This window comes from Diceros bicornis, chromosome 13, assembly GCF_020826845.1.
Source record: "Diceros bicornis minor isolate mBicDic1 chromosome 13, mDicBic1.mat.cur, whole genome shotgun sequence".
NCBI classification, from domain to species: domain Eukaryota; kingdom Metazoa; phylum Chordata; class Mammalia; order Perissodactyla; family Rhinocerotidae; genus Diceros; species Diceros bicornis.
In genome coordinates this window covers 54,859,103-54,882,601 of record NC_080752.1, presented here as the reverse complement: position 1 = coordinate 54,882,601, position 23,499 = coordinate 54,859,103, and the positions used below count along the sequence as shown (strand labels likewise).

General features: G+C 59.5%; 1 protein-coding gene across 1 annotated transcript; it reads right to left on the bottom strand.

Annotated features, from left to right (window-relative positions):
• Window positions 1-2,136: 2,136 nt before the first annotated feature.
• Window positions 2,137-22,554, bottom strand: FOXO6 (forkhead box O6). The gene is made up of 2 exons (XM_058553842.1): window positions 21,574-22,554; window positions 2,137-3,562 (listed from the first exon to the last, which is right to left on the bottom strand). The coding sequence occupies exons 1-2, from the start codon at window positions 21,985-21,987 to the stop codon at window positions 2,294-2,296; spliced, it is 1,683 nt and encodes a 560-aa protein (XP_058409825.1). The 5' UTR covers window positions 21,988-22,554; the 3' UTR covers window positions 2,137-2,293.
• Window positions 22,555-23,499: the final 945 nt, after the last annotated feature.

Here is a 23,499-nt window from a genome sequence, read left to right as displayed (position 1 = left end):
ACCCAACTCAAATTGAGCCTGTCTGAGGCTGAACGCACCAGCTTCCCCGGGGCTCCTCCTGCTGGGATGTTCCCCATCTCAGGGAAGGGCTCTGTCTGCCCAGGTCACCAACTCGAAACCAGGTATCACTCAACTCTTCCTTCTCCCTCATCCCCCATGTCCAATCCACAACAAAGTCCCAATGACCCCACATCCAAAATATATGTGACCTCTTCCTTTCCGCTCCAGCCCCACTGCCCTCCCATATCCCTCCTGGTTTCAGTCACCACCAGCACCTCTGGCCTGGCCACTGACTCCCTCCCACTGTTGCTCCCTCCAGCCCATTTGCCTCCCTGTCATCAGTAACCTTTCTATCTCTGAGTTTCCATCACACTAAACTGCCTTTGGTTCTGGAACCCATATGATCTCTTGATTCCGGGCCTCTGACCATGCCGTTCCCTCTGTCTGAATCCCTCCCCTTCCCAAGGCCAACTCATCCTTCAAGGCTCAGCTGAGACAGCACCCCCTCCAGGCACCTTCCCTGACTCCTCAAGCCTGGGATGGGTGCAGCGTGTCATTCGTTCCCACAGCAGCCCTCTGGCTCCTCCCTTCATTCCAGCTCTGACCTGCAATCGCCTCTTTACTCATCCACGTCCCCCTCGAGCCTCGAAGTTCCTTGAGGGGAGAGACTGTGCCTGTGATGTTCTCTGTGGCAGCCCCAGTGCTTGGTATAAGACCTGGCACATAACAGTTGGTCACTAAATCTTCTGTGGATGAATGAATGAATGAGTGCAGGACCACTGCTGAGCACATTACATACCTTTTCTCCTTTACTCCTTAGAAGAAATCCATGCAATCAGTGCTACTATCCTGTGGTCTAGGCCAGGAAAGCAAGGCTACAGAGCTTAAAAACTTGCCCATGGTCACACAGCCAGTAAACCGCCGGGAACGGATTCAAATAGATGTCTGTGTGCCTTCAAAGGCCTCCTTTCCACCCCACCTTGCCTTCCCAAGCCATTGTCCCTCTCGGACCTTTTTCTCATCTGTATATCGGGAACAAAAATCGTGCCTAATACATGACCTGACACTAACAGGTTCTCAGTAAATATCTGTGCCTTCTCTTCCAATCTCTGAGGCTTATTCAGGACAGAATTTCGCCAAACCAGAAACTTCCTGCATGCACATGTTCACGGAAACAGGTGCAGAGCTCCACACAGGCACATCTCCAGCGTCCGGAACTCACTAGGCCCTTAACCAATGTGTGTTGAGCAGACAGACGTAGTGAATGCTGACACATACTCAGAGGCAAAGCCACAGTAGGGGCTCAGGCACAGGGACACTCCACCCCCATGATCCCTGCCAACTCTCCTCCTCTGCTGCTACGCCCCCTGCTAGCCCAAGGCGCGGGAAATATTTAAAACAATTTTATTCATGAAAATATGCTGTACAATGCACTCTACACGGCCTCGACACGGCACACACGCACACGCACACGCTGACGGCACGGCCACGGTACACTGCCTACGACATGCGCCAGGGACGCCGCGCCCACAGCCCGCCCCGACCGGACACTTATAAATATGGGAGAGAGGAGCCAGCACTGGCACAGAGAAAGGGGTGTCGGTTGTGGGGTGGATGGGAGCTGAGGCCCGCTGGAGAGACTGAGACCAGCACTAGCGGGTGATGGGGAGGTCGGAAAGAGGGATTGACTCCGACGGAGGAGGGGAGAAGCTGGGGCCGGCAAGGATGGGTGGGAGGGGCTGAACCCTGGCGGTGGGAGGTGGTTTAGGGCTGAAAGAGGACAGCTCAGGGTGAACAGCAGGTAGGTGTGAGTGTATTTTCCGGAGGGGATTGCTGGCTTGGGGTGGGTGAGGCTAAGACCAGTAGGAAAGTGTCAATTGAGAACCAGACCGCAGTTTGGGGTGGGCGATTCGTCATGGCGAGGGCCCCACAAATGAAACTGAAGATTCGGAGACGCCCCCTGCCCCATCTCCCGGTTGGCTTCCCCGACCAGCGCGGCCCACCTCGCTCCTCGCCATTCCACCCAGCCCGGAATTCGGCCTCCACTCCCAGACTTCCTGCCCCCGGGGGAAGGAGTGGGTCTCAGGAGTTTGGGCAGCAGTGGAGGGGTGCCCCAGCCCCTCCCCACCACTTCCTTCAGCGGTCAACTTCTGAGGGATGTCTCTAGCTGGGCTGGGGCTGCCTCCTGGATCCTCCCGCGGAGCTGGAATCGGGGGTGGGGTCCCGGGGATCAGGATGGGAAGACAGAGGCCCCTTGGGGCGGGGCAGGCACCCGGGGCGCGGGAAGCGGCCCTCAGCCCGGCACCCAGCTCTGGTTGGGGGGCGGGGCCCCGGCCAGGCCGGGCGGCGGCGGAGGCAGGGCCGAGTCGAAGTTGAAGTCCATTTCGTCGCTGTCCATGAAGTCGTTGAGGATGATGGACTCGACGTCGCACTCGAGGCTCCCGCTGAACATGTCGAGGTCCAGGTCGGCCGGGAAGCGGTCGGGCGCGGCACCCAGCGGCCCGGCAGCGGCGGCCGCGTACGGCCCGGGCAGCGCGTCCAGCAGGAGGCCGCCGGGCGGGGCCCCGAAGGCGGCCGCATGGCCCGGCGGCGCCAGGCCCGGGGCGCCCGCCTCGCCGGGCAGCGTCATAAGGCTGATGGGGTGGGCTAAGGCACTGCGCGAGGGCACAGGCGGCGCGTATGGGGCCGCCCCCTTGCCCGGGTAGGCGGCGGGCGCGCCCGCCAGCGCCAGCTCCCCGGGCGCTCCCAGCACCGGGCCGGGCCTGGGCGCGGGCGGCGGCGGCGGCAGCAGCGCGGACAGCGCCCCGGGGCGGAAGGGCGCGGCGGCCGGCGCGAAGCTGGCCTGCTTGTTCTCCTGGATGGTCTGCATGGGCAGGCGGCGCAGCGCGCCCAACGCCGGCGGCCCAAAGCCCCCGCCCCCGGCCCCGCCGTAAGCACCGCTCTTGCAGCCCCCGAAGTAGGCGGGCGTCCCGGCGCGGGCCCGCGGCCCGTACGCGTCCTGCGCGCCGTCCAGCAGGGCCTCGGGCAGCCCCGCGCCGCCGCCGTGCAGACCCAGCGGGCCTCCCAGCTCGGCCAGGCGGGGCAGCTCCCCCGGGCAGCGCGCACCCAGCGCGGGCGACAGCGCGCTCGCCGGGCTCGGGTACATGAGCGGCGACGATGGCGCCAGGGCCTCCAGGGTCTCGTCGTCCTCCAATTCGGCCGCCTCCCCTAGCAGGGGTCTCCCGCCACCGCGGAAGTCGGCCCACGCCTCATAGTCGTCGCTGGCGTGTGAGGCCGGGCTGGTGGCCCACTTGGCCGCGGCAGGCAAGGGCCCCGGGGCTGGTGCGCTCGGGGGGCTGTCGTCGGGGCCTCGCTCAGGTGCCTGCAGCTGCTTCTTCTTGCTTGCCTTGCCTTTGATGCGCAGGAACTTGGCCCCGTTGTCCATGGACACGGCCCTGCGCCGCGGGGTCTTGCCCGTCTTTCCGCCCTCGGGGTTCAGCATCCACCACGAGCTCTTGCCGGTGCCCTCGTTCTGCACGCGGATGAAACGGGTGTGCAGCGACAGGTTGTGCCGGATGGAGTTCTGTGGCCGGAGACAAGGACATGGGTGGGGGAGTGGGAAGTGAGGAGGCCGTGGGGAACGGGGAGGGGGGAGAAAACAGAGAAGGAGGTGAGAGGATGAGAAAGGAGAGAGCCAGAAGGGAGAAGGGGGCAATGGGGTTGGGGGAACAGGTGTAAGTCCCCAGGTCGGACTAACCCGAACACCCATCCTCTCCCCCGCCCCCCACAGGCACTGCCCAGAGGGTGGGACCCGAGCCTTGGGCCTGGCCTTTCCCGGGAAGCATGGGCGAACCTGAGGGCGACTCTTAAGGGGCCTGCAGCAGGGGAGCAGGACCCCGTCTCCCCAGCTCAGCCCAGCGCCGCCTGGAGCTGGCCAGCCTGCCAGGGCCCCCGGCAGATTATGTAAGGGCTCATGCCGCTGCGGCTCATTTGTCTGCCCCCCTCCCTCCCCAGCCTGGCATGGCGCCAGGAGCCCGAAAACCCAGGGCTCCAGAAATCAATCTCGCGGTGACTGATTAAGCCCTGTTTAGAACTAATTGCTCTTTCGTGTGTGGGGAGAATAAATTACCTGCTTTAATTTCGTGTCTTTAAAATGCAACTGCAGGTAGAGAAGACTGTTAACCCTTTGCTGGGAGGGCCTGGCCAGGGAAAGCAGAATAAGCTGGGGGTCCCCAAGGTGGCTATAGGCCCGAGACTTTGCAGAGATTTCCCCCAACTCCTCTGAGCTCCTGGGACCTCCACAGAGGACGTGGATCCCAGCAAGCCCCTCAAAACACATCCACTGGCCGTGGAGACCTCAGACCCCATCTCTGCTTGGTGCCCACCTTCAGGCCAGCCCAGCTCTCCAGCCTGCCCTTTGGGCTGCAGCCCACCCTTCCCTCCTGACCCACCTGAAGCAGAGTAGCTCTGCTTCGGTGGAACCTTCACAAAATCCCCACAAAGCAGGTGGCCGTAATCCCCATTTACAGACAAGAAGACCAAGGCTCAGGAGGTGAAGTGGCTTGCCCAAGGCTCCATGGCCCTTTCTGCTGTTCCTTCCTACTTCCCTGAGCTTCACTTTTGCCACCCCTGCATATCCTCTTCTAAATTTCTACTCTGCCAGTCTCTAGTGATCCCCATGTCACTGCCTGCTTTTGCCAAGAAGGCAGGGGAGTCCACAGCTCCACTGACCTGGCTCCCCTCAGGAACCTGGAGGAGTAGGACTTCTGCTGGGCCTGCCACCTGGTGGCCTTGACCTCCCAGCTTAGTAACTGCTGCAGAAACAGCATGGGCTTGGGTATCAGAAGGGCTGGGCAGGATGCCTGGCTCTTTTCAGCCACCTAGCTATGTGACCATGGGCTGTTGACTCAATCTCTTATGAGCCTCAGTGAACTCTGAAAAAAATGGGCAACATTCAATAACCACTTTCGAAGGCTGTTAGATCATTACCTGAGATAATGTGTGTGGGTAAGTGTTTGGTGAACCCAGGTGCTCATAGACGTTGGTTAAATCCCTCACTCTGGCCAGAAGACCTCACCTCTTAGGTCACCCAACAGACCTGCTGTGTCTCTACCTCCTTAATATCATACCCTGAGCATAACTGTGCTGGGCACTAACAACCCGGGGAAGCTGGCATTACCCCATCTCATGTACCAGGGAGCGGAGGCCCAGAGGCATGATGTAACTTGCCCACAGTCCCACAGGCAGCAGTGCTAGGTACCACTCCATCCAGATCTGCCCAGCTCACGGACCTGCTCTTAACTCATTAATCCACCCATAACCATAACCACTGATCCGTGAGGGCTCTCCCTCCCGCCTCCTTCCCACCAGTCTCCAGGAGGAGGGATCCTTTCTGCTGCCCAGGGTATGCTCCCACCCCTCACCCCCAGCTCCAGGTACTGCCCTGAGTCTTCAGGGCCCAGGCTCCCTATCTCTGGCACTTTCTGGTCTAAGGAGGTGACAGCTGGGGCTCCAAGGCCCCTCCAAGCGTTGCCCTGCCTGGCTTCTCCTGGGGCCCTGAGAGGAGGGGAGCTGGACCCCCAGGGAGTGGTGCTCCCTCAATTAGATACCCCCTTCCTGCTCCCGCCCCTGCACCTGGCTCCCCAGCCCCTCCCTCACACCTGTGTTCAGGGGACTAGGAGGCCTCAGTTCTTCTCCCCTATGGAACTCTCTGGCTTCCCAGAAGCTCCACCTCCCAGCTTCTCCACCTGGAGGTCAGTAAGGCAACACGTCTTTATCAATGTCCCTATGTGCCAGCCTGGTTCTGAGTGCTGGGGGGGAAGGAGGAAGGACATTGCCAAGTACCAGCACCTACTCAGGACCTGCCTGTTCAGACATATAAGCGTTAAACTACTTTATCTCATGTGATCAGTCTGTCAAACTCCATACAAGTCAGGGATTGTGATCCCTATCTAAGGATGAGGATAGTGAGGCTCAGAGAGGTTAAGTAAGTTGCCAAGGTCACACAGTTTAAGTGGCAGAGCCAGGTATTGATTTCAGGTTAATCTCACCCTGAGTCTAAAGGACATCGCATTCCACCACGGGAGAGAGAAACGAGTCAGAGAATTTCCAAAGAATCTTAGGAAGCCAGTACTCCAGTGCTTCTCAAACTTTCCATGTAAACTATCCCTAGAAGCTGGCAGCATGGAAAGACTGGGGACATGTCACAAGGTCAAAATTTCCTATATGTCTTGTGATTCGTTTGTAGAGTTCAAGTGAATTTTGAATTGTAGTTCATAATACGTCCAAATTTTCTGAATATAAAAATAATGTTTTAGACTTTTACCAAGAGCACATGTTCTGAGCCTAGGAAGGTCTGCATCCTTCCCCACTCTGTTTCCTGCCCAGCCAGGTACCCCTGGGAGCTTGAGCCCCAGCCTGAAACAATGGCTGGTCCAAACCAGAGAGAAGAAAGGATTTGCCCAAGGTCACCCAGGACCTGGTGGTAGAGCAGGGATTCAGGCCCAAGCCCCCTGACCCTCAGCCTGGGGATTGATCCATTCCAGCAAGCCTGACCTGGGGCAAGTCCCTCCTTCTCTCCAGCCTCAGTTTCCCTACCAGTAAACTGATGAGATGGGCCAGCTGTACTCTGAGGACCTTTTTGGTTTGACACTGAAAGTTCTTAGAATCATCCAGCCCAGAGGTTTTCAAACTTTTTTTCAAAGTAGTGGAACTCTTTCAGTTAATGGAATCTAATGCAAAACTTGAGTGTTGCACACTCAAGCCATCAGGGAGTGGGGGTGGGGGCACCTGAGGCCCTGCCGGCTCAGCACCCTCCCTTGCACTCGCACAGAAAACCAGGCCCCTGGGGAGAGATTCTGCTGGCCAGATGGATGGGGCAGAGAGGAGGCCTAGAGGAGGGCCATACCTTGTCCAGGGTCACCCAAGGAGGTGGCCCAGAGCTGCACAAGGACCTAGGCCCTCACTGCTGAGCCAGGCTCTGCACCAGGTGTACACCAGGGCTGTGCCCCACGAGGGAAGCCCAGGCCCTGCAGCCCAGGCTGGCTCCTCAGAGCCCAGCCACCTGGTACCAATCAGACCTCCCGGCCAACATCCAATGGCAAGCGCAGATCACAATTCACCCACAAGGCCTCCTGGGAGGCCAGAGGCCACAGAGGAGGTGAGGGAGGCAGAGGAGGGAGATGCCTCTGCCAGGCAGCAGTAACCAGGGCTCCCTCTCGGAGTCGCCTAGCAACCCGCCACCACAGCCCGGCCCCAGCATGCCCGCGCTCCCCTGGTGCCCAGAGCTGGGCCCGACTTCTGGGGCCTCCCATCTCCCATACCTCCATGCAGGCCTGGGGCAGGTTCCCAGGGGAGATAGACCTTCCTGATTCAGGGCCTCAGGAGACCCTCAGCGGGCAGAGGGAACGGAGAGTGGGTTACATTCCACACCCATCCCACTCTCCCTCAGAACCTGGGCCAGGGAGGCCAGTCCCCTGGGGCCTCACCCACCAGGGAGAGGAGGCTGGCACAGGGCAAAGCGCATGCGCTCTGGTGTTGGATGCGGATCCCAGTTTTGGCTCCAACACTCACAAGCAGTGCGACCCTGGGGCAAGATGCTTTGAACTTCCATCTCCTCACACAGCTACCTGCTTCCACCCTTGCTTCCCTGCAGCCCTCCACCACGTGCCAGCCAGAGTGGTCCTTCAAATAACCCGGATCACGTCCAGTCCTGCCCAGACCCCTCTGACGCCCCCATCTCACTCAGAGTAAACAACAGAGGCCTTGCCATAGCCCACAGCCCCTCCATGACCTCTCAGACTCCTCCCCTAAATGCTGGATCCCTCCCTCCTGCTCTGAAGCTGCGAGACATGGTCACACCTTGGGGCCTCTGTCTCAGAGAAACACTGGGCGCCCAGACACTCAAGTCGATCTCTCATCTCCTTCAAGTCTTTCTTCAGATGTCATCTTTTGCAACGAGGGCCATCCCGACCACTCTTAACAACTGCTCCTCTTCCCTGCCATTTCTGGGCCCCCTTACCTTGCTCTACATTTTTCTAAAGTAATTATCACTGTCTAAATGAATATTTAATTTATATATATATGAATTAATAAATTAATATATGTTATATATAAATATATAATTTACTTATATTCTGTATTTATTATTTATTGTCTGGTTTCCCTATATCATGAGGGATTTTTGTCCATTTTTTACTGTACTCCATGTGTTTGATACATACTAGGCGTTTACTAAATGTCAAAGGAATGAATGAATGAATGAGAGAGTAAAGGGGGAATACTGTGTTGCAGGGAGAATTAATGAGACTGGGCAGAGTAGCTGGCACATGATACGAGCTTCTCCAAACTGGGGTGAAAGAAGGGAACATAGTCAGAAGGAGAGATAAGCATGGGGTGGAGGAAGTCAGGAACAGTGTGATCCACAGATGGAACCGCAGAGAGCAGTGAGGGATTCCGTGAGAGGGGAAGAAGGCCTCAGAGGGTGAACAATGCAGCTGCCCACCCCAGCCCCCCACCTTGCTCCCTCCTGCTCCCCAGATAGACCTGAGTAACCTAGGGCTTGCTGGGGCCAAGGTTTCTTACAGACTGTACCACCTGGGCGAGAAGACACTCCGTGAGCCCCAGTGGGAACAGAATAACCTCATCCTTGCTGACCGTGCCTCCCTCCTGGACAGGGTCTGATCCATTTGATGGCGCACCTCATCTATCCAGCAAGACAACCCCATCTATTCCCAGGACACCCTTCGCCCACGAGCAGTAATGCATTCATCTGACAGCACAACCCCATTTATCCAGCACACCAGTCCCATTTATCCAGCAAGTACAACCTCATTTGCTAACAGCACTCCATTCACCTGACGGGCCCCCTCATTTATCCAGCAGGACACCCTCATTTATTCTCCAAGTCGGAGGATCTCCTTCCTCCTGTGGTGTGGCTGTGTTCTCTGACAATGCAACCCGACTGATCCAGCAGGACGTCATCTCTCCTACAAGTACACTTCATCCCGACAGTACAACCTCATTTATCTAACAATGCAGCCTCACCTTGCCTCCAAGTACCACCTCATTCCCTGACAGTACAACCTCGTTTATCTTCCAGTACAACCTCATTTCTCCTCCCAGTACAGCTTCATTCTCTGATAGCTCAGCCTCATCCAATCTTACTTTTCCAGCCAGAGCCCACCAGATCTCTAGGTGGGGAGGGGGGAGTGTGGAGAGGAAAGGGGTTCCACCATTTGCTGTCTCCTGCTATGACTATGTCCAATCTCCCCAGGCCCAAAAGGGCCCACGGCCTTTGAGTTCTAGGTTGCGTGGCCCAGCCAGTGCTCCACCATTGCCCCACCTCCCGTTTTGTCCCCTCTAGGGCTAAAGAGGGCCCACAGGATGGATTTCCTCCAGCTCTCCAGGATTTGACTTGTAGCTTTTGCTGATTTCTGTGGCATGGATACTCCCATCGTAGCCAATTTTAAGCTGCCAGCATGACGTCACTGAGCGCAGAACTGGGAAGAAGTGTGCACGATCGGCTCTCATGAGCCAGTGGAAGCCAGCTCTAGCACACCACCGCCACGTGCTTCAAATACTGAGGCAGGAGAAGGGCACCACCTACAATATGACAGACCCAGGCTAGGTTCTTTGATACATTTCTTCTTTTAATCCTGATAACTGCCCTGCGAATAGGTAGTGCTATTTTACAAAGGGGGGAAACTGAGGCTTGGGTGGATTAAATGACTCCTGAGGCCATGAAGCTGGGAAGTGATGGAGCCAGGTCTGGGTCTCAGTGTGACGGGGGACACTGCCCCGCTGCCCACCTCAGTGTCCATCCCTGCCTTGGTTCTCAAGCCCAAGCTTCCTGGCTTTCATAAGAGACAGGAGACCCAAGTCTTGTGCCCCTCACCCACCACAAGCCCTGTGCTACCTCCTGGCCTCCCTGGCACCAGGTGGTTCCAGGACCCTCCCAGTTCAGTCCCGGGTCTTGTGTCCATCCATTCAAGCCTGAAGCCAGGTATGGACACCTCTCCAGGTTCTATCACTGTCCAAGGTTCAGCCCAGCCCCTCCCTCAGGAAGTTGACCTGCCTACCCCATGGGGATGATGATCTAGCTCCTCCCTTTAATGCCTCCCTGAGCAGACACCACCTGTGGGGCTATGTGAGCGCTGGATCCCCACCATGACTCCCATTTCCTCTCTCCCTCCTTCCTTCCCTCCCTTCCTGCAAGAACAAAGGTCAAGGGCAGTGGCTGAAATTCCAACTTCACCCATGGGACCTTGGGCCTCCCCTGGAAAAGAAGGTAACAATCCCAACATCCATGGATGAGATCCCACATGTCATGAACCTCAACCCCTCCCTGTCTCAGAGCCCCAAGAGCAGCCCCTGTCCCACCCCTTACCCCAACCCCACTCTGGGGCCCCAGTCTGGCCCAGGAACACACACCTGTCTCAGACAGAGCCACAGACTCTCCGGGGGTCACTTGCTCTGCTGCCTGAGGTGAAGCTGTGGTGCTTCACCTGGCAGAAAGGGTGACCTGGATGACCTCAAGGGCCTGAGGCCACGTGCAAATCCTTGGTACTAGTGTCTGTAGTGGAGGAGGGGTAGAAGGGCAGGTGGCGGCATCAGGGCTGCAGGTGTCAACAGGTGGGTGGGCTTGGGGTCAGCAGTGGAACAGAAGTGGGCAGCAGGGGGAACCAAATGTCCCAAGCAAGGCATGAGTTCAAGGGATAGGCCCTGGCATCCCCCACCCCTACCCCAGAGACAGCAGAGCCCACACACCCAGCCTGGGCAGCAAACAAAGCAGCAGCAGAAGTCCGAGCTCTCCCCTCAAAAGCCTGTGGCTGCTCATCACCCACAGGCTTGGGTCCAACTCCAGACTGATACTCAAGAGCCCTCTGACGCTCTCCAGCCTCATCACCTCCATTCCCTTAAGCCCATCTGGGGCTCCAGCCACCCTGGACGTCTCACACCTCCATGCCTTTGCACTCTGTTCCCTTTGCCCTTCCCTCTCTCTCTCCTCCACCAGTTCCTGCTGCTCCAACAAGGCTAGCTCTGTGGCATCTTCCTAGTGCCCTCTGCAAGCCCCAAAGATAGCTGCTCCCACGTCAGTGCTACTGCAGAAATCTAACTGCACACTGGAGTATAACTGTCTATGAGTCTGCCTCCCCACGTGAACTTTCTGGGGCAACCCTTGGCTCACATTCAGTCAACCATAGGACGGAGCTCTCAGCAGCCACAAACCACTCAGGCCTGGCAATTCTGTGCAGTTTCTGTTCAGCAAAACCTCAGGCCAGAGCTCCAGGCCTTGCCTCCTCCATCCTGGTCTCCCCTCCCGTTCCTGCTGCCTCTGCCACCTCCCTCCTTTTCCTCAGCACTTCCTGGCTCCTCCAGAGAATCCAGCCAAGTGAGGAAGCAAAGAAACTACCATTTACTGAGCGTTCACCAGGTGCCATGCACTGTGCTGGCACTCAGCAATTAAAACCCTATTGAGTCTTTGTGACAACCCTCCGAGCTGGTTTATTATCCCTATTTTACAGAGGAGCATCTGAGGCTCCAAGAGACAAACTGACCTGCCCAAGGTCACGTCGTGTAAGTGGTGGTGCAGGAATTCACACCCAGGGCCGCCCTTGCTCTTCCTCCCACCCTGAGATGCCTCTAGGGAGGAGCCCAGGCCTGGCAGAAGCTCCAGGGTGGGCCGGGGGTGGGGGTGGGGGCTGTCCGCAATGGCTCAGCCACACCTCCACACTCTTTCCTCCTTCATCTGGGATTAAAGGGGATCCCTAAATGCAAAGCCATTCAGGCTTCTCCCTGTCTCTTCTCAGTCAGAGCGCCCTCCCTCCCTCAGGCCGCACCTCCCCACACCCCTGCCCTAGGCCTGGAGCAGCTGCGGTGACCTCACCCAGCCCTGCCCTGGGCCTGGCTCTGGGGAGGGCCCAGCAGCTGTGCCCCAGCCCTGCAGGCCAGCTCCTGAGGGGAAAAAGGGCAGAATGGGTGTGGTGCCAAGAGAGCCATCTGCTCTCCCAGGGGCATGGCCACCCGCGCAGACACTGGCCTTGCCCCAGGGGCCGCCCTTGGCCCTCTGTCCCCATGCCAAAGGGCTCCAGGAGCCCAGGGCAGCCCACCCAAACCGGGCACCAGCCCTCATCTGCCATCTGTCTTCTCCTGGATACTGAGAGGTCCTTGCAGGACATGTTGGAGCACGAACGTCCGCTGAAAAGGGACAAGTGCTCAGGGCAAGTTCTGGGTCCAGAGGCCAGGGGCCAGGGCTACGTGTGCTGAGCACTGCCTGCCCAGCCCCAGCCTGGCCGGGCTAAGAGCCGGAGATGCCCTGGGGGAGGAGGGGGGCCTCCATCCCCTCACATCTGCTCAGCTGGCAGGTGCCTCTGGCAGAGGGCAAGCCCCTTCCCCCACAGCCCCAGCTCAGGTTACAGAGGAGGCAAGGCCAGATGAGGACAGGGGGAGGGGACAGGAGAGGTGGAGAAGGCATCACAGCTTCCCAGAGTCTTGGGGGAGGGGAATTCAGATCTCTAGATAGGACTCAGCCAGAGAGGGAATGGCCATGCCCAAGGTCACACAGCCTCCCAATGGGCAAAGGGAAGCAGGCACCCAGGGGCAGGCAGCCCTGGGTTCAAGGGTGACCTTGAGCAAATCACTGCCTTTATCTCTAAAAATACAGAGCCTAAAACCTGGCTGCTTGCCTCCCAAGGCCATGGGGAAGGCTCTGGAGGCTAGAAAGCAGTGGGTTAACCTAAGGGCAGGACAAAGCTTGGACATCCTGAATATCTGACACCTTAGGGACAGAAAGGGAGGCATCAGAGGAAGGACCTCCTTTCCCGCAACACGGACAAGTCAGTGTCTTTTAGGGATCAGGGCCCAGGTACCCCCACCTGACACAGCAGTGCTGGTTCCTTTCCTTTCCCAGAGCAATGAATAACCGTCATGATATTTCCTGATATCTTGGGGACAGTTGCCCAAGGCCACACACAGGGTGAGTGACAGAGCTATGATCAGCTCCTCCCTGCCTGTGTCCAAGACCCCTAACACCACTCTGCCTCACCTCCGGGATCCTTGAAGCACCAAAGGGTGCTGAATGGCACCTCAGGCCTGGCATCTAGGACTTTTTGGGCCTCCACCCTCTCTCGGGCTCATCTTCTCCCCTGGACCCCACTACCAGTCCCACACTGGGTGCCAGCGCCCGTCTCTCCCCTCGTCCACCCTCCACACCACCGTCAAGGGATTTTTCTGCCAGAGTAATTCCCCATCCCCTACAGCTTGGAGTGCCAGCTCCCCAGCTTGGCATTCAAGGCCACTAACTGTCAGGCCTCTGCTTGCTTCTCCAGCCTCAAGTCCTGGTGGGCTCTGGCCAACACAGCCAGACTCTGTGGGGCTCCTAAAGAGTCTTGAGGGTTGACTTCCTTTGTCTGGTTCCCTTCCCCCACCTCCAAACACCTATAGATCATTATCTGGCCTTCCACCGTGACCCTGAGCAGTCTTTATCCTGAATCAAAATCTGGAGTCCTCATCTTATCTCCCCAGCTTGACTTTTGGGCACCTCAAAGTCAGGGAGCCAGTCCCGTTCCCCTGAGCAGCACTGCAGTTGGTACACAATGGGTGTAGGCCTGGAGGGAGGAAGCTGCCATCAGCCTTGGGGCCTACAGATGGGGTTGGGGGGGTGCGGTGTGGGACAATATCAGGCCGGTCAGGCCCTGTTTTCAGGGAGCTCTCTGAGAAAGGGAGCCAGGGACCCCAGAGCCACGCCCCAGGCTGGAAGCCTCAGGGCCAAACTCCAAGGGAGAGCAGAGAGGCAATGATGGGGCTGGAGACAGGGGTGGAAGCGGAGGCCAGCTTGGAATGTCTTGGCCAGAGCAATGGGCTAGGCAGGAGTTAGCCCTGGGGAGTTTCATTTCTGTCACTTACAGTGGGATACTGTGAAAGCCACTTTATTTCTCTCAGCCTTAGTTTCCTCATCTGCAAAACGGGGACAGTAACAGTACCAGCCTCACAGGGTTGCTATGAGAATTCAAGGAAAGCATGGACGTAATGGCATAAGGCGACTGAATCCTGAGCTGGAAGAGTGCAGTGTGGCTACAGCAAGGGTCAGAAGACGGTGAGTGATGTGGCTGGAGAGGCTGACTGGTGCCAGGTGGCCAAGGCCTTGAGTGTCACGCTGAAGCCCCTGGACTGGATCCTGTAGGAACAGCACTGCGCTGTACACGTGCTCACGTCTCCTCCACCAGATGGGGAGCCCTCAGAGAGCAGGGGCTGTGACGTTCAGTTTCCTCACCTTACTAGGTGCAGAGAGGCTTCCTGAGAATTTACACCATCACTTCCCCTCCCTCCTGTGGCCAGAGGCTCTGAGTGGCACAGCGTATCAGCCCTGGCTGCCAGCTGCATTCTCTCCATCCACATTCTATATGGCGCGATTCCTAAGACGTGAGGGATGAGTGAATGTGTTGGGGATGGGGGTCAGTCCCTTCAAGCTGTCTGCATGGGGTTCAAGTCTCTGGAGGATCCAAAAAGAGCGAGCAGGAGAGGAGTGGGCTCAACCTGGGCAGCCTGCTTGGAGAAGAAGCTGGTCCACACTGGGGGCAGCGGAAGGGAGGGACAAGTGGAGCCTGAGACGCTACCATCTAAGGCACTGCTTCAGAATCGGACCCATGACTAGACAGACCTGTTAAAATATAGATTCCAAAGCCCACCCGCTGAGAGTCTGATGGAGAGGGTCTGAGATGGGGACTGGAAACCTGTATTATCTAAAGCCTCTGGGTGACTCTGATCATCAGCCAGGTTTGCCAACAACTAAGGATTTAAGGGAGGAATTCTCAGGGAGACGCAGTGAGTTCCAGAATCACCTGGGAGGCAGGTCTTTGTTCAAACTACCCAAGACCCCGCCTACTTTCTGAGGGGTGTCCCAAGGGATCAGTCCATGAGTCAGTAGCTGCCTTGGTGAGCATGTGACAATGACAGTGGGTGTGGGTTAAGAACTCCAGGGCCAGGTGTAAAGGCGGCAATGTGAGGGTGGCCTGAGATCAGAGGCGGCAGGGCAAGCGGGAGCGAGGGCAGGGTCTAGACAAGGCCAGCAGAGGGCCCAGGGGTCCAAACAGAGCAGTTTGGGTTTGCTTGGCTCCCAGGGGAGCTGAGGAGCCCTAGATCGTTCTGGAGCACGAGCAAGCCTTGGAGCAGGAGGGCTGGCTGGTGTGTGGGGCTGAGACTGCACCAGCATTGGGACATGGGGAAACATGGTAGAAACAGACAAGTCTGTGTCTAAATCCAGGCTCGGCCTCATCCCAGCCATGCTGCCTTGGCCAAGTGACTTCATCTTTCTTGGCCTCCATTTCCTCAACTGCAAAATGGGGCTATTAACACATAGCTGGCAGGACCCAGGGAGGATGAAATGAGAGCATTTATGTGAAGTGTCCAACTAACTGCCTAGCACCCAGACGTTAATTCTCTTCCTTCGTGTTCCCCTTCCCACAAGAAGCACCCCTCTTAGAGACCAGAAAGGTTTCTCTGCAAAGAGGGAGGCCCTGGGGGGAGGGTGTGGGAGGCCCCTCCCCCACACACCACCTGGCCCCCCTCCCACCTCCACATATGGGGTGGGGGGTGGGGAATGGCAGCAAACAGCCAAACCCTCCCAAACAGGAGTTGGTTTCCACGGTAACCAGGGTGCCAGGAGGAAGGGGGGCGCTCCAGATCCAGCTATCCCCCTGAGCGCCCTACTCGGGCCCCAGAGCCTCAGCTAATGCCCACCCAACACCCTGCACACCCCATCTGCCCGCTCTGGGGGCCAATTGGGACTGCCATGAGCACTCCTGTCATTGAGCCCAGAGTATGTTTGCCACCTGGGTAACGCCATGGGCAGGGTAGGCATCTCCAAGCAGGAGCCCCAAGTTCAAGTCCATCCACACCCACACTCACACGCTTCCACCCGTGAGAAGTCCTATCGGTACTTTGTGCCCTCCATGCCAACTAACCCCTCGTGGTTCCCGAACCAGAGGATTTGTCAGTCACAGCGCCGAAAGGACCAGAAACCGAGTTAAGGCCCTTTGGACACTGGGGAGAATACCAAGGACCAGAATGCAAAGAGCTTTGCTCCAGCTCACACACCTGGATCAGGTTCCTACAGGTGCTCTGTCCACCCCTCACCTACTCCCAACTCCACAGCTCCAACTGACCCCAAAGGGCTGAACTAGGACACCCTGAGCGATGCTCCAGGGAGATGGGCCTCTGCCGGGAGAAGGAAGGACGTCTTAACTTTAAGACCTGTCTAGCAATAGAATGGGCAGTCTCAGAGGTCAGAGATCATGAGCTCTCAGTCACTGGGAGTGTGTGAGAAGGGACTGAGCTGAGGAAGGAGGCATGGAAGGGGGTGTTGGGCTCTGTGACTCCCCACTTCCCCTAGAGACCCAAAGTCTGATTTGGAGGTGGGAGGAGTGGGCACCAGTGTGTACCTGCTTCCCAGGTACCACCCCCAAGTTAGGAGGCAGGCCCACAGGCTGCAAATAGGCAAAGGGTGCTGGTGAGTCAGTCACGAAATAGGGGGGAAAGTGAGGTGAGGAGGGGGCTCCCCCTGCTATGGCTGCTGCACCTATATCCCAGAGGCTCACATCCATACACACAGTCTATGACCACCCCCTCCCCTCAGAGGACACAGAAAGAGGGGCTTCCACAGCTCCAGGACCCCATGTGGTGGCCACCACCGGCTGCCACTCAAAGGACGGAGAAGGTGGGCTGCAAGGAATAATCCTGTGCCCTTTCAAAATCCAAACACAAGAGCCCCCCTCCAGCCCCAATGGTATAGAAAAAGCTTGAGTTTTGGGGTCAGAAGGGGGTTCAATTTCCAGGCCTGCCACTTCGTAGGGATGTGACCCCAGGGCAAGTCACTTCTCCACCTGGGACACAGAGATGCTAATACCCACCCAGAAGGATGGTGGCCAGGATTTGATGGGATATGCCCTGGGATAGTGGGCGTCTCCTTCCCAGCCCTCCCTCCTCTCTGGTAGAGCACCCCCACTCCAGAGAATCCTGCAGCTGGAGTCCTCAGGGCACACAGAGAGGGGGGCCCCAACCCGCAGAAAGTGGGGGCTGGGAGGTGCTGAACTTTCGAACCCGCAAACCCCCCGCGCCGTTCATTACCTTAACACGAGTTAAAAATAACCGTCTCATCTCTTTAAATTAGTCTGTCTGCAATTACCGCCTGGCACGGCGCTGCCCGCCATCGTCCCGCTGGAGCGGCGCCAGGTGGCAGGCGGGGCCCTCACCCTGTCTGTCTGTCTGTCTGCCTGCCTGCCTCCTGGTCCCCCCTTCCCCCCTACAGCGGCACAGCTACCCCAGGGGCCTCCCGGCGCCCCGCCTCCTGAGCTCCCCAAGTTGCGCGAGGATGGGGGCCAGGGCGGTGGGGCTGGCGGGAGCGAAGGGGCCGGCGGGGCGCAGAGGACCGGGGTGGGGGCTCCGGAGCACGGCGGCGGGGGAGGGGCGCCGGGAGGCCCAGGAAGCCGGAAGGGCCCGCAGCGCGCCAGCGCTCGTGGGTGGGTGTGAGCAGGTGGCCGTGGGAGTCTGCCGGGCGTGCCAGCAACTGTGCTAGGAGCGGCTGGCACGGGCTCGTGCCCAGGAGGCGGGCAGCTGCCAGCCCCCCGCTCGTGCAGTGCGGGGGGTGAGGACACCCCCCAACCCAGGCTCACACCGCCTCCTCCCGAACCCCCACCAGCCCTTGGAGCTGGGGATCCCCGGAGGACAAAGGAGGAGGAGGGAGCCCTGCTGGAGCAGGCTGGGGGGAGGAAGGAAGGGGAGCCCTCTGCGCTCACAAGCACTGCTCAGCCCGGCTGTAGCACGACCCTCCTCCTGGCCTCTCCGATCAGTCCCTCCCTCCAGCCTCCCTCCCACCTAGGACCTGCTGGCCAGCCTGGGCCAGATGGGGGTAGCACCACCCCTCCAGATCCCACCCCCCAACAGCTAGGCTGCTCCAGCCCTGAGGGAGAGGGAAACTCCCCATCCACTGTGCTCCCCACCCCGCCCTGGCCTGGGGACAGAAATGGGAGGCGCCCAGGCCTGGCCTGGGAGCTCCCAGGGGAGCTGGCAGCCAGGAAACACAAAAGCAGGCAGAACAACTCCAGAGGCGCTAAGTGGAAGGAGTCCCAGGACCCTGAGCAGCCTGGAAGGCTTCCGGGAGGAGTCCAGCACTAGGGAAGGTGGGGCTGGAGCATCTGAGAGGAAGTGGGAGGCTCTACCTGGATGGTGGAGATAAACACTACTAGGACACTGCAGAGGGAGGGGGACCTCCTGTCCAAGCGCCGTCCCAGGCCTGGAGACCCTCCGCCCTGAGGGGAACACTGCCAGCCTCTTGGGTGGAGTTCCCAGCACCAAGCCCAGCCCCTCCTCAGGCTTCAGCCTGCTGAGTGCCCTGTGCCTGCTGCTGACCTTGCCTCCTCCACTTCCTCTCCGCAGCACGCCACAGCTGGGACCACAGGGCAAAGGCCAAGCACAGCGGCCTGTCCCGATCTGGCCCACTCCGCCTTTCCCATGCCACCTCCCTGCCATCCCTAGGAGCCCTCATTCCAGCCTGGCACGCCCAACCATCTCCCAAACCCAACATGTATGATTCCACCTCCTTGCTTTTCCATATGCAGTCAACAGCCCCTGGAAGACTCTCTCAAATTCTGCGCACCCCCCCACCCGGTGAAGGCAGCTCAGATCAAGTGCCACCTTCTCTGTGAGGGCTTGCCTGGCTCCCAGGGGATCTAACCTGCCTTCCCTGCGCCCTTCCTGCCTGTAAAACACAGGGCCTGGGTGTGGAACTGGCTGAGCTCTGATGCATCCTGAAGGCAGGTGCAGTGCCTTCCCCTGTTCCCCCACTCCGTCTAACACCCCTGGGGATTCAAGTGCAACACTTATGTGGGAGAGGGGAGGGAGGAAGGAACAATGGGCCCCTTGCCCCAGCCCTGGCACCTGAGCGTACCACAGGCCCTGCTAACCAGAGGTTGGCTGGGAGTTGGAGATGGCCCCTCCACCAGGCCCCTGGAGGGACTGACTGGGAATGGAGGAACAAGCGGCAGGGGGGGCACAAATGAGGAGGAGGAAGCTCCACGGGGAGCTGGATTGGGGGTGGGGTACAAGGGGGACAGCCACTGAGAGCATGAGATGGGAAACGCCCATCTGAACAGCCCTCCTCCAATGCCTGGGTGGTCTCTGCCAGGGCCTAAGTCAGGAACCCCAGCCTGAAGCACCCTCTCCAATGCCCCAGTCCAGGACAAGCCTTCCAGAGCTCCTTCCTTCCTGAGCCCGGGGAACAGGGAGAACCAGTGTGTCCCCAGCAGCATGGTGCAGTGGAAAACGCATCCAATGGGCAGGCAGGAGACCTGGGCCGTCATCCAGGGCCTGCCGCTCACAGCTGACTGACGACCTGAGAAGAGTCCCATCCCCTTCCGGGGCCTCAGTCTCACAGTCTGAGAAATGAACACATGGGACTAAATTATCTCCAAGCACATTCCCAATCACGTTCTAGGATTTAGACCTGCCCCTGTGCAAAAGCCGTCAGCGCCCCACTCCCACGGCCAGTGCCAGCAGGATACTATTCCAGAGGCTCTGTGGGGCCTTGGAGGGAGACACACCTGGACTGGAGTCCAGCTTTCCCACCAACTGACTATGTGACCTTGGGCAGTTCACTCCTCCACTCTGCGCCTCAGTGCCCAGTTCTGTAATGGTGACGGTAAAACTCACCTTAGGGACTGCTGAGAGCATTAAAGGAGACACCTGGCACAGATGCCTGAAGGTGTCTGGCACAGGACTTGGCCCTGAGACCCTCAATGAAGTGCAGTTCTCGCCTAGCTTCCAGCCTCACGTCCCCTCTTGCCATCTTCCCCCATCATACCTAATCTATTAAGCCCAGCTGGAGCTCCACCTCCTGTAGGAAGCCCTCCTGGCTTACCCTGGCCCACAGTACCCTCCCTGGTCTCAGCATCCTCTGCATGATCCACCCATTTCTTCACTCTTTCACCAGACATGCACCGGTGGCTCCTTGTTGCCAAGCTCTATGCTGGGTGCTGTGGGCACAGAGATTGCTCTGACACTGCCACTGTCTTCCAAACGCAGGGTAGAGAAGGGAAATGAGACCTATAACAGATAGGGAGATGGCCAGAGAAGAGGGAGTCCTAAGCTAGCTAAAGAGGGTTAAGGGAAGGCTTCCTGGAAGAGGCATCTAAACTGTGCCCTTGAGGACAGGGAATATATCCAAAAGGAGAAGTGAAAGGTGGGACAGTGCATGGGGAGCAGGGAGGGAGGAGGGAGCAAAGCCCAAGGGCAGGACCCAGCTGGGAGGAATAAATGTTCTGGCCTGGGCTGAGCCCAAGGGGACAGGAGAAAGCCTGGGGAAGGGAACTCATGTCTGCTCCTCCAAGCTGTGGCCCCACCCCACAGGGGCCACAGAGAGACAGAGAAGCTGCCAGCACAACGCCTGAGAGCCATGGCTCCCGGGTCAGAGCACTGTGGTCCCTAAAAAGCAGCCTCTGGGCATCTAGAGCTGTCCACATCCACAAGCCTCCCCTCTTCCACTGGCACACCTCCTTCCTCTGACCCTGTCTGCAGCCACCACCATGCACAGCCCCCTCCCTCCACGTAGGCACGACTCCCTTGCAGGGACCCCTCTCCCATAGGGAGCCTGACAGCTCACAGGCCCCAGGCACAGCACCTCCCACCAACCTCCTCTCCCCTAAAGGCATCGACTATCCCCATTCCCCAACAAGATGGCCAGAGGAGGGTCTGGAGGCCACAATCCAGTCAAGCCCCTGTCCCCTCGCAAGATGGCGCCCCCCTTTCCACTGGCTGGCACTGAGGCCTCCTTGGGGTGCCCCTGCCCCTCCTCCCACCACCAAATGCATCTGGGCTCAGAAAGCCAGAGAAGTGTAAGACTGACAGCCTGGGGTGGGCAGGGACAGATCCCCAGCCCTCAATACCCTGCCCCTACACCAGCAGAGATCATCACCAGCTCACCATGCTGATCCAGGCAAGGGGGCAGCAGTTGCCCCATGGAGAACTCAGATCCCAGGTCACCTGACCAGTTCCCCACCCCAGGCTGGCTGGTGCCCTAGGGTGAACTCCTGGCACCACAGGAAGAACTGTGGGCCCAGGGTCGCACTCTTCACCCGGGGCCCAGCTCCAGGGAGGGCAGTGGGAAAGATTTGGGGGGAAAGCAGTCACTGGCCCCAAGTCATTATTCCAGCTCTTTAAGGAGGGTGATCTGGTGGAGAGGGCAAGAGTATCACAAAGCAAACTCGCAGGGGTAAGAGGGGCTCCCCCACGTCCGAGGCCTGGGAATTGGCTCCTCTGCTATGCTCCCAAGGATGGGGTGGGATGCTCCTCCGACATGCCTCAAAGCGGCAGTCCCTTGTCACCCCACCAGACCTCCCACCCCGCATCCAGGGCACGCACACAGCTGCTCCCAGCACGCCCGCGCCTGTCTGCTGGCCGGCCCCACACCCTAGGCACACACTCCATGTCCCTGCGGGTGCCCCAGGGCCTCCCTCCGACCGCCTGCCGGGAGCCTGGACGCACCTAGCAGCCTGGAAGCCCCAGCCCGCGACCCCAGCCCCCTCCACAGCCGGACGCCCCCACCTTCCAGCCGGCCGAGCTGTTGCTGTCGCCTTTATCCTTGAAGTAGGGCACGTAACGGACCATCCAGTCGTAGATCTGCGAGAGCGTGAGCCGCTTGTCCGGGGCGCTCTCGATGGCTTTGGTGATGAGGTCGGCGTAGGACAGGTTCCCCCACGCGTTCCGCCGGGAGCTCTTCGCTTTCCGCAGCGGTCCGACCTCCGCGCCCAGCGGCGGCGCTGGGGCCATCGCCGGGGCCGTCGCCCGGCGCTCCGGCCCACAGTCCTCGGCGCCTTCAGCCACCCCTGAACCCAGCGCTCCGTCCTCGTCGCCGGCCAAGTCGGGCTGCGGCAGGGGCCAGGTACACGAGCGCGGCCGGCTCCGTGGCGCGAAGTCCGGGTCCACGTCCACCTGATGCGCTCGCAGCTTCGCAGCCATGGTCCTGCCCGGCTCGGGCGAGGAGAGGAGGGAGGCTCCGCGGAGGGTGGGCGGGCGGCTCCGGGATCTGCGCGCCCCGGGGAGGCCCGCGGGAGGGGTCCCTGGCGGCGCCGGCTCAACCGCGGGGCGCCATGGTCTGGGGCGCGGAGACGGGGGGCTGGACGCGCTGGGAAGCCCAAAGGGAGGGAAAGATGGGGGCAGAGAGGGGGCGGCGGCCCCGGAGCCCAGCGGGCACACACCTCGCCCAGCCCCGCTTCTAGCACCTGCCGCCTGCCTGCGCCTGCAGCCACCACTGCCACCGTCGCTGCCGCCGCTCCCCCGGCGCCAGCCCCGCGCGCGGGCCCCGCTCTCCCGGGACGAGGCCGGATTGCACCATGCCGGAGCCCGAGCTCGTGCCGGAGCCCGCGCCGCCGCCGCCGCCCCGTGAATGCCGCCGCCGCCGCCGCTCCGGCTCCAGCGCCAGCTCCCGCGCCTGCCGCGCTCAGCGCCGGCTGCACCTCGGGATGGGCGGGGGACAGGGAGTGGGCGTGCCCGGCGCGGGAGGAGGCGGGGCGTGCCCGCCAGCGGCCACGGAATCCTCGGCCCGCCCGGGGGCCCCGCCTGCGGGCTGCGGGTGGAGGCGCGGGGCTCCCGGGTCCAGGCGACCCCGCTGCAGCCCCTGGACGCAACAGCGCCGCCTACGGAGCAGGGGAGGAGCGGCGGGCGCGACCCCGCCCCCTGCTCGGCCCTGGGGGAGGGGGAAGCGGGGGCGGGGCCCGAGCGTTGTCATTGGTCCGCAGCAGGGCTGTCCCGCCCACGGACTCTGCAGGATCCCTCCCAGAAGCGCATCAGCGGGTTATTGTTACAACCCGGGGTTTCCCGGGGCAACGGGGATGGGGCGGGGCTCAGAGCACTTGGCCCCGCCTTCTACTCTTGGGAGGAGTGCCCCGCCCCCTGTTTCTAGACCCTTGGCGTTTCCGTCTTGGAAACCTGGTGGGGCGGATGATCGAGCTGTCCTTTGTGCCCCAGACTGGGCTGGGGAAGGGGAAAGAGTCAAGAATACCCGGCTTCGGGGCCAGGCTTTGCAAAAATTCTAGCTTCTCCATCTGCAAATGGGTTCTTCGTGGGCTCTTAGGGTGCTTGTGAACATAGTTTTAGAGCCTCTGTTCTCAAAGTTTGACGTGTAGCAGAATCAACCTGGAGAGCTTGTTAAACATGTTGCTGGGCCCCAGAGCAGTAAGTCTGCATTTCTAATAAGTTCCCAGGTGATGCACCCGGGACCACACTTTGCAAACCACTGTTCTAAAGTCCGTGGGAGGCTCTTGCAGGGGCTGTTGGAACAAGCGCTGGCCCTAAAGTTCATCCTGTTTGGAGAGAAGCTTCTCGTTCATTTAAGAGGCGTTTATTGAGCACCTTTGATGCACCAGGCACTGTTCGGGCCACTATGGGGAGAGCGGTGACAGACAGATGAGGTCCCTACTGTATAGGCTAGTGGAGGAAGCAGATGTTAATCATATTAATGGCCTCAGAAGG

What these genes read in the sequence shown, in the direction of transcription:
- FOXO6 (XM_058553842.1), bottom strand. Translation starts at nt 21,987, where the DNA reads ATGGCTGCGAAGCTGCGAGCGCATCAGGTGGACGTGGACCCGGACTTC. An exon ending in ACAGCTCGGCCGGCTGGAAG is followed by an intron (nt 3,563 to 21,573) that starts GTGGGGGCGTCC and finishes CTCCGGCCACAG; the next exon opens with AACTCCATCCGGCACAACCT.